We start from the raw sequence: 12,739 nt of genomic DNA on the forward strand, positions 1-12,739 counted from the left end.
GAGAAGAATTGTTCCATGAATACCTGGGCAACTTGTGAACTCTAAGATATATATACATGTATTTGTGTATTTGACAGAATTTGAAACCAAGTTAAAAACATGGTATATGATATATTTGTAACTTTCATTAAGGATATAACTTAGTACAAGAATATTATAAAATACTGAGTTAAATTGTATAGAATCTAAAGACAGATATAGATAGATAGAATGAACCATTGCTTATGAGATGCTCATATTTGCCCATGTTAATATATGTGTATTGATTAAAAGGAAGAGAATCATGCATGTGGCTTCTTACGTATTCCTCTGGAAATATATATATTGTGTGTGTGTGTGTGTGGTACGTGGGCCTCTCACTGTTGTGGCCTCTCCCATTGCGGAGCACAGGCTGTGGACACGCAGGCTCAGTGGCCGTGGCTCACGGGCCTAGCCGCTCCGCGGCATGTGGGATCTTCCCGGACCGGGGCATGAACCTGTGTCCCCTGCATCGACAGGCCGACTCTCAACCACTGCGCCACCAGGGAAGCCCTGGAAATATATTTGATATTTGAAAATTAATAATTTTATTTTGGTTTCAAGCTGGCTAATGACTTAAATCTCAAAATTGATATAGAAGTTCCATTCAGGGCATCCTCTAATTATTTCCTTATAAACAGTTTTAAAAATATTCTTATCAGTGGCCAAAGACACATGGATTATAGTATATGTCAAAGTGTATATTGATGATGTACTCTTTGTGCATGTCTAGCACGTGCTGGCACTGTTCTAGGTGGTGGATATTAAATAAGAAAATAAATAAAGTGGTCTTACCCTTTTGGAGGTTACATTTTCATTGCGTACACAGGCAATAAATCACGGAATAATGAAATATATAATTACAAAATAAGGTCAAGGATATGAAAGAATCAGAGTGTATTTTCAGAGAATAACCGAGGGGAACTGTTCAGCTATATGGTCAAGAACACCTCTCTGAGGAAGTAACATTTAAGCTTGATTTAAAATATGAGGAAGAAAGAGTGAGCTCTTTGTACTGAAAGTACTGAAGGAAGGCTGATGTAACTCTAAGAGGTCATGGGGCAGTGGGTAGGTATGGCCTCGGGGGTGAATAGGATGATGTTGGAGAGATAATCAGGAGCCAGATTATGCAGGTCTTAATGGTCATGGTAAGAATTTTATGTGATTGACTTTGAAGCACACAGTGAAACTTTGGAAGAGTTTCAAAAGCAGAGTGGCACAGTGACATTTGTGTTTTCAAAATAGGTTAATTTGGGGGCATAAAAGACTGTTAAGAAAATGTGGCAATGTGGGGAAGCATAGTTTTTGAAAGGAGAATTTGGATTACCATTGTATTTAGAGGATAAATGGGCTGGGCTAGGGCGGTGGTAGTACAAATGAGACAAGTGCACACACTGACATTTTCAGGGATAGACTGATACAACTTGCCAATGGATTGGGTAGGGACTTTGGGGAAAGTGAGGTATCAAGGGGGACTGCAAGATGCCCAAGGTGAGCAATTAAGAAAATGGAGGTGCGATCTGCTAGAGTTTACTAATAAAGAAACATGCTCTGGGGTGGGATTATTTCTTGTCAGGTGTCTAACTTTGAGCAAGTTGCTTAACCACTGTGTGCTTCAGACTCCTCATCAGAACTTGAAGAAAATAGTGGTATCTGCCTTGGAGGTTCTTACACCCAACTATCAAGCTGTTTCCCCAGTGTCTGGGCTGAGTCCTTCCTGTAATTATAGTAATTATCATTATGCTTAACATTTGGGAAAGAAATTACTTTATTCAGCCAATAATCATTTTGTTCACGTAATATCACTGGAATCTATTGACTGGAAGCTTAATTTTTATGAGTATATTTACATATTTTGGAAAACATAACACGGTACAAATATAAGATGTTGTAGGGCATTTGAAAAAAATACTTAATTTACATTCTCTTTGCAATTTTTCTGGCAATGATTAATCTCTCAAACAAAATTCTGGAGTTTATTGCAAGAAAAATGTTGTTTTGTGAAGAGTAAGGGGGTAGGAGGCAGAATTTTACATGGAGCACACTCTTACAAATATATGTTGTTGCTTTTCTTTATGTGATTTTAAATTTGTAAAAATTTCTATGACATTTTAGATAGAATCAGTCATTATGATAACATCATATCATTAAAGCAAAGATAAATACTAATTACGTTTTCATTTGGTTTCTTAGCCTAGAGTGATTATAGGCTTTAAATCAAAATAATGGAAGCAAAATAGCATCATTCTTTTCTGGAACAAGCTTTGTTTGCATATTTTGTAAGTTTAATTTATCTTTTTTAAAAAAATATAATCTTTTTGAGTTCAGGAATCCTATTTATAGTTATGGATCATTATTAAACAAGCTTGGGCACAGATAAATCTAAACAAGTAGGGCATAGATATTTGTTAAATGGGGAACTACAATTTGGAATTCTTCACCTTTGCGAATTAGCACTGAACTGCAGGTATGATTCTCCAAATAGATTTATTGCCTCTCTCTTTCCATTTTTACTTGGCTAGAAGACTGATTGATACCAGCCTTTTTCATACTTAGCCATAAAAACTTTGAGAACATATCCAGTGCTAAAGAAATTAAGTTAATTGACCCTACTTAATCTAGCTGTATTAACTCTTTCATTAAATTCAATTCTATTATGTTGTCTCCTGGTCGGTTGCCGTTCCTACTGTTTTCCAGTGTTATGCTGAACAGTGCTTCTTTTAACTTGAGATGTAGCTGAGGACAAACTCAATGTTTGTTTTAGAGCATTATCATTTACTCATATTTCTGCTGAGTGAGTTTGTGTATAATACTATATATTAAATATACTATATTTTCATACTATATTATACAGTTTAATGTATATAAATTCATTTATATCTAAAACGATCATACTTATTTTCAAACAAGAATAGAATTTGGAAGATAGGTGAATATATTTAACTGTTTTTAATTCAATGCAATAGGGAAACATACATATATATATAATTTATTTGGGGGGTGTTAAAAGAAATTAAAAATTAAAAAGAAAATAAACATTGGGAATGAGGGTGGAACTATTAAGAAACACCTGAAAAATAAGTACACTTAATTACTATAGTCTTGTAGTTTAAACAATTCAGTGTTTTATCACTGAGTACAATTATATGTATATTATGTAAGCTCGTAATTTTTGAATTATGCTATAAAATATGGTATGACATTTATTGAAATGGTTTTTAATACTTTTAATGTTTATATCTGTGTAATCGTTGTTTGTTGTACTCTTTGCTGTGTGTATTGAATGGTGTATAATTAGTTTTCAGACCTGTGTAAGGTAAAAAGAGATGGTAGGCTCCAAGATACGTATTCCTGTTTTCTGGCTGCCTTGCCCCTCTAATAGTTAATTCAACAAATACACCATAAATGTAATTTAATGTTGGCATATTACAGTGCCCATTCCCTTTTCTTTTAATCCATTCGGTTTTTCCAGAGTTATGTGTGCTAACACATCTAATGAGGACTCATAGCCTCTGGCATTTTCTTGTTCAACAAATAAATTATTAAAATATAGAATGAAGTTGGACACAGAAAAAAATCTATGAAAATATTGTTGCTACTCAAAATATCATTGTAAGAATGTGTATAGAGTTAGAAAGATTATTTAAATTAGTATAACATTTCAAATTCTAACGTCATCGTCAGTATTGTTGACAACTTTCTATTCTTTTGCCTTATATACTAAGACCTATTATGCATTTTCTCATTTTTTTCTCATTTAATTCTCACACCAAACCTAAGTTTTTACAGAGGAAGAAACTGTTTAGAATATTAAAAGCAGACACTGAAGTAAATAACAGCCAGGATTAGGCTACAGCCCTAATTAACTATAATGTTAGATACCTAAAGGTACATTTAAGAGAAAGTATAATATTAAGCAGCAAGTTTCTTTTCTGGCCATAGTGACTGTCTATAGTAGATTTATTTAAAAATGGATTTGTTGGACATTTACTGTAGGGCACACCTGGTAAAAGGAACTTGGGAGAAAAATGAAAATAACTATAGTGCACCATGCTAGTTCTACAGTAGGGCTAGTTTTGAGAACTGTGTGCTGTGGTTCTGTACAGAATCCATTATTTTGGGAGGGTGGCTTCTGGAAAAAAGTGTTATCAAATATAAAGCCTGCAGAGGGAGTAGAAGCAAGGGACAAGTCTAACATGGCATCCAGGCTTTTTACTATAGCAACTGGGTGGAGGGGAAAGTCAACTGTCTTTCGGAGGGAGAGTTCACAGGAGGATGATACCAAAGCACATCATTAATTCCACTTTGAATAAATACATTGATGAAAAGTTTTGTGAGGGGTATGCATTGCAGATGTTCATTTGGCAGTTGGCTCTACTGAGAATTTGTCTCACAGGAGCGAAATATGAGTTACAAATTAAAGCTAAAGATAAAATATTGGTATGAGTATAATAAGATTATAGTTAATTCTTCAACCTGTGTTAGAATTTGCTTTAAAATGCATTATTTAGCTTTAGAATGATATACACATATTCACACGCTTAAACATATATAATTGTAGCTTTTGTTATTTGATTATATTTTTTCTGAAGGTAATTTTTTTTTCATTAGGTTATGAAGGTGAGAATCTGATGAAAATCTTAAAAGACATTGAAAACAGCACAGAAATCATGTTGGACAGGTGGAAGTTTGAAGTCATACCTAATGACAAAGATGAGAAGGGAGACCCAGTGCCTTACAGTATCATCAATAATTACTTTTCCATTGGCGTGGTAAGATTTTCCACTAACCATTCTTTTTTTACCAGTTCTGGATAATAACTGATGTAAACTCTTATACTATGAAGATTTACTGATTATAAATAATTTATTTTATCTTTGTGTCAGCAAAACACCTCTTCTAATGGGTAATAGTAAAGCTTATGAATTTATTTAAAGTCAGAGAATCAGCGATGAATTTTTCATGTGTTAAACACAGGAAAGAAACTATATTTTATGTAATTGGCTTGACCATTTGTGTTAATAAAATGAAGCTTAGAATGGTTTATAAGGTAGTTACACGTTTAGAGTATAAGCTACAGTTTCACATTACTAAAAATGTGAAAACAATGCATCAAATTTTTTCTTATTTTGAAATCTACATTATAATATCATAACCTATTAGGTTTTTATTTATAGACATTTTAAAATTTATGGTTTAGTGTAAAGTCTAAGAAAAATGCTGCTAGTATTCTTAAGTGGTTAATAAGTCAAAAGGTTAATTTTTCACTTACTTTCTTGAAAAATTTGAGACCAAAATTAAAGTATCATTTGGCAATTTAAAGAGTTATTGAAATTTCAATCCCTAAGAAATTAATAATCTTAACAGTAATTTTACTTGTATTTATATATATTACCCAGTAATTATGAAGTCTTTAAAATATATTATCTACAGCATGACATTCCATTGAACATATTTGCCCAATATTAATCTTACATCATGTCTCATTTCTCTCTTATGCATGTGCATGTGCACACATACACACACAGACACAACTAGCAAACTATAAAAAGCATTGGTTGAGTCCATGAACTTAGGAGTCAAGCTACCTTTAGCAATTTTTTTTCTTCTTAGTGTGCATTCATTTACCTGTATCATGGTAGTTATTATTTTCTCTCTCATTGTTGTAAATAATGTGATTATACATTTAAAGAGCCTCATATAATGATGCATAATGAAGGCTAAATATACAATCTTTACTAATACTATGATAATGATTATTATTATTTGCAAGAAAAATATAATGCATTTGATCCATTAAAATTCTATTTATATTTGATATGAATAACAATATTTTAACAGCTTTATTGGCAAATAACTTACACACAACCTAATTCACTCATTTTAAGTAAACCTTTTAATGATTTAATAAATCTGTCCCATATTAGAGCGTTTTCATCACCAAGACAAGAACCCTCATGCCCACTTCTAGTCAATTCTGGGTCCTTCCCCCAGCTCCAAGCAAAGCTCTAATCTTTCTACCTCTAAGATTTGCCTTTTATGGATAGTTCATATAAAAGAGATAATACATTATATCATCTCTTGCATCTAGCTTTTCTTTCACTTCACGTAATGTTTTGAGGTTCACTTATATGAACTACATGAATACTGTATTCCTTTTATTGCTGAGTAGTAAGTATCCTGTTGTGTGGATATATCATATATTGTTTATCTCTTCACGGGTTGATGTACATTTAGATTGCTTCTGGTCTTTGGATATCATGAATAATGCCACTGTCTTGAGTCCCTATAGTTAATTTTTTATTTTGGTTACTGTACTTTTTGACTCAAGAATTTCTATTTGGTTCTTTTTTATATTTCTAGGTCTTTAATTGATATTTTCTATTTGAATAGTCATTGTCCTTATACTTTCCTTTATTATTTAAGCATAGTTTACATTAGTTTTTTTGATCAATTTATAATAGCTGTTTTGAAGTCTTTGTCTGCTAAGTCCAACATCTAGGGTCCATCAGAGACATTGTTTGCTTTTTCCAAAGTATGTGAAACACTTTGCCATTCCTCTGCATGTTTGCTAATTTCTTGTTGGAAACAAGAGATTTTATATAATATATTGGAACAACTGTGGATTTGCATTCTCCCATAGGTGTTATGTTTGTTCCTGTGTTTGCTTAGGGATTTCCCTCCACTAATTATAAGGCGTCTTTCTCCCCTGTAGTGTATGGATATACTGATGCCTCAGTATTTTTGTTTTTGTTTTCTCTTCTTGCTTTTATGTTAATCCTGGCTTCTAGGGATCATTCCTGTGTCGGCATGATTGACCAAAGTTTGTGCTTAAACACCTTGAGACAGTTCATCCCTTTGCCACTGAATCTGTATGTTTATTGGGGAACACATACAAACTGCAGGCAATTATTAATCTGATTCAGCTTTTAATATCTGCTGGCCTTTTTGTCTCTTCTGCTCATGTAGAAGGCCTCTCACTTAGCCAAAGATGTATAAATAACTATGGCCCTCTTTGGACTCTCCTGAACATATGTGCGACCTTGCACATGCATATAGCCTTTCAGACAGCCAGGAATATGTGACAGCTTATCAAGGCCCATTATGGCTGTCTCATTCTCAAGATCTCCTTGAATATCTGGCTAGTTGGCTGGTTAGTTGCTTGCCTTAGTTATTTTCACAAACTGAGGCATGCTGCTACCTTTGCCACTGAGATTACTATTATTTTGGATAACTCTGGGTCATGGAGTTTTTCCAGCTTCCACTCCAAGTCATGTTAGCTCCCCCGACAGTAAAGTTGCTTGCTTTCATAACTGGCCCCACCCTGGTAGATCTATAGTACTGATGGAGGTGGAGGGTAAGGTAGCAGCTCAAGGTTGAAACATCACAGATTGCCAGTATTCTTCTCTTAGGTTCAGTAGTTTTTCTTGAATAAATAGTTCTCAGTTTGTTATATGCCTTTGATCAATTTTCAGTGGTCCTCAACAGAAGTTATTTCCTTTCCATCACAGGAGACATTTGTCAGTGTTTAGACACACATTTGATAGCCATGGCTAAGAGAGGATTCCTACTGGAAGCTAGTGGGTAGAGGATAAGGATACTGATAAACACTCCCAGTTCATAGAATAGCCCCCCAAACACACAAGAAAGAATTACATAGCTCAAAATGTCAATAGGGCTGAGGTTGAAAAACCTGATATCAACAAACCAATATTAAATACAAAACTCAAGATGTTGGAAAAGGGGAAATAGCTAACACATGAAGAAAAGGAAAGCTGTAATAGAAATAAGATAGGACATACAGCAAAGAATAACAAGAGCAAAAAAAATTGAGTATGAAACCAAAAACTGGATTTTTGAAAGTAATTAATCAAATCTACTGCAAAATTGATTTTATAAAAATATTGTAAAGAGAATTGCAAATAAATAATATAGAGTGAAAAAAGACCAAAAATCCCCCCGTAAAGACAAAACATAATATCCCAACTGAAAATATTTTAGGACTAAATAAGGAAGTATAGCAAAGTTACTAAATATAAAATCAACTTAAATATTCAATATTATTCCATTATATAAGCAATAATCTATACATTTACAAAAACAGCAACCAAAAAATTAGAACTATCCAGAAATTAATAAAGAATATACAAGACCTAAAAACAGAAACATTAAAACTCTCTACGAAAACATAAAAGATCAGAAAAAATAGAGACATTTTCTATTCTTAGATGGGATAGCTTAATAATTTGTAATATGCAAATTAATGTATACCTTTAACCTGTAAGTAATCAAAATTAGAGCTGGATTTTATGACAAATTTGAAAAACTTTTTCCAAAATATATACAACAAAGTAGCTCAGTCAATTTTAATAAAAAGAAATGGAAAAATGTTTTACCAAATAAGACATGTTACAAATGAATTGGATAATTATAATAAAATAGTGCAATGAATGAATAGAGGAAGAACTCAGTGGAGAAGCAGAGAGACACATATCGAAACTCAGTATAGATGTGGCCCAAAATCTCATTGGAGAAATAATGGTGCTTCGTTGACAAGTGTTCAAAAACTACCTTTCTAGAGGGAGAAAATTTTGTTAGAACTCTACATTAGATAGGCAATTGCTAGATATATGGAAGTACTAAATTTGAAATGCAAGGTTTAGGACCTAATTCAAGAATATGTAATAGCATTCATTTATGATTTTAAGGTAGAACAGAACTAAACAAGGTAGATTTTGATTGTGTTTCTTTAGAAGGGTCCTGTTCCATTTAACTTGGAGCCTCTTTCACTGAGTTTGACACGGGAAGGAGAGGTGTGAAGAGAGGGAGAGCATCCTTCCCTGAAATATTTGCTTCTGTCCCGGCAAGACGGAGGATCAACACTCAGGGTCACAATCAGACCAGCAGACTTTATAAAGAGTTCAAGCTTTGGCTGTCACTCAGCCAGGCAACCTTCTATTTAGCAACTTATATTCCTCTGCCCCAATGAGTGATTCCAGCAAACAACGAAAAGAAATGAATTGTGTACCTCAAGCTTATATATTCCTGAATATATAAGAAACAGTGGAACTGGAGCATTGAAAGAATAAGGGGGACATTTCAACTTTTTGCTATCACCAGCATGAGAAAGCTTAAGATGGCACATAATTTGTACTTGAAATTATCTCTAGGAACCCTCCTACCTCCTAGTTACAAGGTGGTCTCAAAACTTGACTCTACTGTCAGTGTTGTTTTCATTATTTCAATGATTGTCTTTTATATACTGACTGTGATTTACAGTGTACATAAAACCTTACTTCAAATTTTTAGAGAACCTGTGAGGCAAACCTCAAAATATTAGTGGTCTGACAACAACTAAAAATTAGTTCTTCCCTCACATGTTAGGACAGCGGGGGTTGACTTTTGAGGAGAGGCTCTGGTCCACTTGGTCAGTCATTGACCCAGGGTCCTTCCATCTTGTGGCTCCACCCTCTTCTTGATACACAGAGCCCTCTCTATTTTAACAGTTGGGCAACAAAAGAGGGTGAAGTATTGGCGTTTGTGTTTTTTTGTTGGTTTTTTTTTTTTTTAATAGATCAGGCCTGTAAGATGTTCAGCTTGTAACCCATTGGTCATATCTGAATCAATTAGATGCACCTAATTGTAAGGAAGCTGGGAAAGGAATTCTGTCTGCCCAAGAAGAGAAGGGAAATTGGTGAATAACTAGCCAGTGTCTTCTAATTTCTTTTTGTAATGCCTTTCACTTTTAGCCAGAACAATTCGAAATAATTCTGAAATCATAATTAAATCTGAGAGTAGGTATTCATCTACAGTGGTGATCCTTAAATAAAAGCACATTTATTTATTACCTTCTATGTGCCAGATACCGTTTGAGGGTTGGTTAGCAGTGAACAAGAGAGAAAAAGTCTATATAATCACTAAACATATTATTGTGAGGTGAGAGAGAATTCTCATGAGAGACTTAACAGCTGGATGTTAGAAATATAGATTATAGAAATTAATAAGAAAAACTGCTATGTTCTACCTTTCATTCTGATTTTGCACTTTAATAACTATAGATAATCTCAAAAATCAGTTAGAAAATTGTTCACCCATTGCATCACCATCAAATTCATACATGCCATTAGTTTTATCCTCACTGTTGATTCTTCATTCATTTGCTTATTAAACAAAAAAACTAAGTACATTTTTTTTTTTTGGTAAGGCCCTGGAGTTATAGAAGTGAATAAAAGAGATCACCTCATTATTAGAACTTGGAGTTTAATGGTAGAAAAAGCATTGACAAACCAATGCACAAATACAAGTTTTTTGGAAAATTATGATGTATACTGTGATAAAAAACAAAAGTTGCCATGAGCTAGAATAAGGGACAACAACTTTAGGTCTCATGGTCAAGGAAGGCCTATATAAAGAACATACATTTAAGAGAGGATATGTGGAATACACATAAGTCAGGTGGGCACCAAAGAGATGGAAAGAGCATACCAAGCAGGTATAACTATATGTGAAAAGCTCAAGGAGAGAAAAGGCCCGTTGTGTTCAAGGACCTATAAAGTCAGTGTGCCTGGAACATAAAGATAGAAGGTGGGAATGAATGACAAAAAAGGCAGTAGCAGAAGTGGCTGCTGCCATGTCTTGAAGACTTGGAAGCCAAGGTGTGGTGTCTGTCTTTTAAGAGAGGCCACTGAATGATTCAATGAATATAATCGGGAAATGAAGTCCAATTTATGTACAGCAGGAGTTCGTCTACCAGAGGTAATAGTTAGACATTAATTAAAAGGGAAAACAAGTGTCATAAAAAAGATACATATAGCTTTGGATATTTCATTTAACCTAAAACCTATAAATATAATTGAGAAATTTTTTCTTATAGGTCCAGCTCATGGCCTTTCTTTGAATGTGCATCATCGACTGGGGTTCTACAAAGTTTGCTTGTATAAATCACATTCCATAATAAACCATCTGTGATTTCCATTTTTAGTTTCTTTTAAGTGGAACAAAAATTCAAAAGATACTTGTGAAGCAGTATAAAATCCTTCTAGATTTTTACAATAGTTTAAAAAATCTTTTATAATGATTTTTCTTACATATGATTTTATAACAAAGAATATATAATTCTATAGCAGTTTTAGAATTGCATTTATATCAAATCTTCCCAAATCATCTGTTTTCATATAAAATACTTTCTTTTTGTAATCATATTTTCCATTTATATAATAGGTAATTAAATGATATAATAAAGACTAAAACTGGCATAAACAGTGTTGGGAACAACACAAATGACTCTTGGTAAGTGTAAACCTCAAAATGTAGAAACACTGCCAGATGTAGTAGCTGAGAGGGGCTGGGACTGAGTTACAGGATGCTTCAGTATCCACAGTGGGCAATAGGAAGGACATTGATGGGCATGTCTCCCTCTGGGTCCCTGAGGAGACAGGACCACTGGGACCACTGCTAAGAAGGACTGAGGCCAGGTTACAGGGCTGCTTCAAGATCCATAGTATGCATTTTACAAAGCAGTCACCTTTTCCAGTCTTTACTGACCGGCCTGGGCATAGAAACACCTTGTCAGAGCAGCTAAGGATTCTGAGGCTCTGTCTGACTTTTTCTATAGATGCACCCACTCCCCACCTATTGTTCCCTCTTTGGGAAGGTGGGGGGAGGCATTCTTAACATTGTTTGCTTTCTCTCCATCCCCCAAAGCCAGGGTGGGTGCTGAGAGCCTTCTGTGTGTTTTCCTTAGGGCAGAACCCTGAGCGCAGATCTCGGGAACTTCGGACGATCCCGCGGAGCTGAGCCAGCCGTCCGCGCATGCTCACCAGCAGTCCGCAGGGGCTCCGCCTCCCACGCGGCACGCACGCATGGGGCACGCATGGCGCGTCAGCCAGGAGGCGGGGAGGGCTGAGGCACGCAAAGCGTTGCGGACGCCAGGTGGGCTGAAGTCGTCAGTTGAGGCTTCCAGGGTAGCTTGTGCGCCAGTCTCCTGAGGGAGTCCGTGCGTTGGTCTGTAGGCTCTTTAGGCTCCAGCGCCCCTTGTTGAGGTCCAGGCCCTTGTGGCTCTGAGTCCTCCTCTCGCCTGCCTGCTTCCAGCCTCTCTCAACACCTCAGCTGTGGTGAGACCCTCGCTATTCCCGGTGAGGCAAGAAAGAAGTGGCCTTTGGGGCAGCGTCCTGGAGGCGTGGGAAGCTGAACACTCACTCCCAACGCTCCCACTCCCCCCCCCCCACCCCGGGGGAAATCTCAGGCTTAGTGGAGCCTCTCTTGGCACTGAGCTATGCCACTCTGGGGGAGAGGCCATGCAGGTAAAGGGAAAAGTGTTCTTACCCCCTTCAGTGGGTCTGATTTCGGATTTTTTGCTCAAGTGGTGTGCTGGAATTTCTCCGCTGGACTCCCTGACTCCCAACAAAGGTATTACTATTTATTCCTTAGTGGTTGTCAAAATCTATGTTCGTTTAGGAGGGGGTGGGGGGGGTGATGCTGAAAACGCCTCTTCCGCCATCTTGCTGACGTCTCTCCAAGAATTTTGTTTTTAAAACAAAAAGAAACAGAGCGTAATAAATTTGAAAATATAACCACAGCTATGGAAAATGTTTAAATAATTATGAGTATATCCTGTGCATCTGTGCTAGTAAACTTTATCATGTGGAAGAAATTTGAGTATTGTCTGTCCAAATGAAGAAAGCTGAAATATGCTGAAGAGGAAGGGGTAGGAAATCTAAGG

At 35.6% G+C, this 12,739-nt stretch overlaps 1 protein-coding gene across 8 annotated transcripts in view; it reads left to right on the plus strand.

Annotated features, from left to right (window-relative positions):
* The window catches only part of DGKB (diacylglycerol kinase beta), a gene marked incomplete at its 3' end in the record, with an annotated part of 912,102 nt that overhangs the window by 509,336 nt on the left and 390,027 nt on the right, over positions 1 to 12,739 (plus strand). For all 8 annotated transcript variants that reach the window (XM_081244282.1, XM_081244283.1, XM_081244280.1 and 5 more), the window contains one exon: positions 4,630 to 4,790. In XM_081244282.1, the coding sequence (XP_081100408.1) occupies positions 4,630 to 4,790 (161 nt within the window). The remainder of the gene's footprint in view (positions 1 to 4,629; positions 4,791 to 12,739) is intronic.

Source organism: Mesoplodon bidens (assembly GCF_964165515.1).
Source record: "Mesoplodon bidens genome assembly, chromosome: 9".
Classification (NCBI taxonomy): domain Eukaryota; kingdom Metazoa; phylum Chordata; class Mammalia; order Artiodactyla; family Ziphiidae; genus Mesoplodon; species Mesoplodon bidens.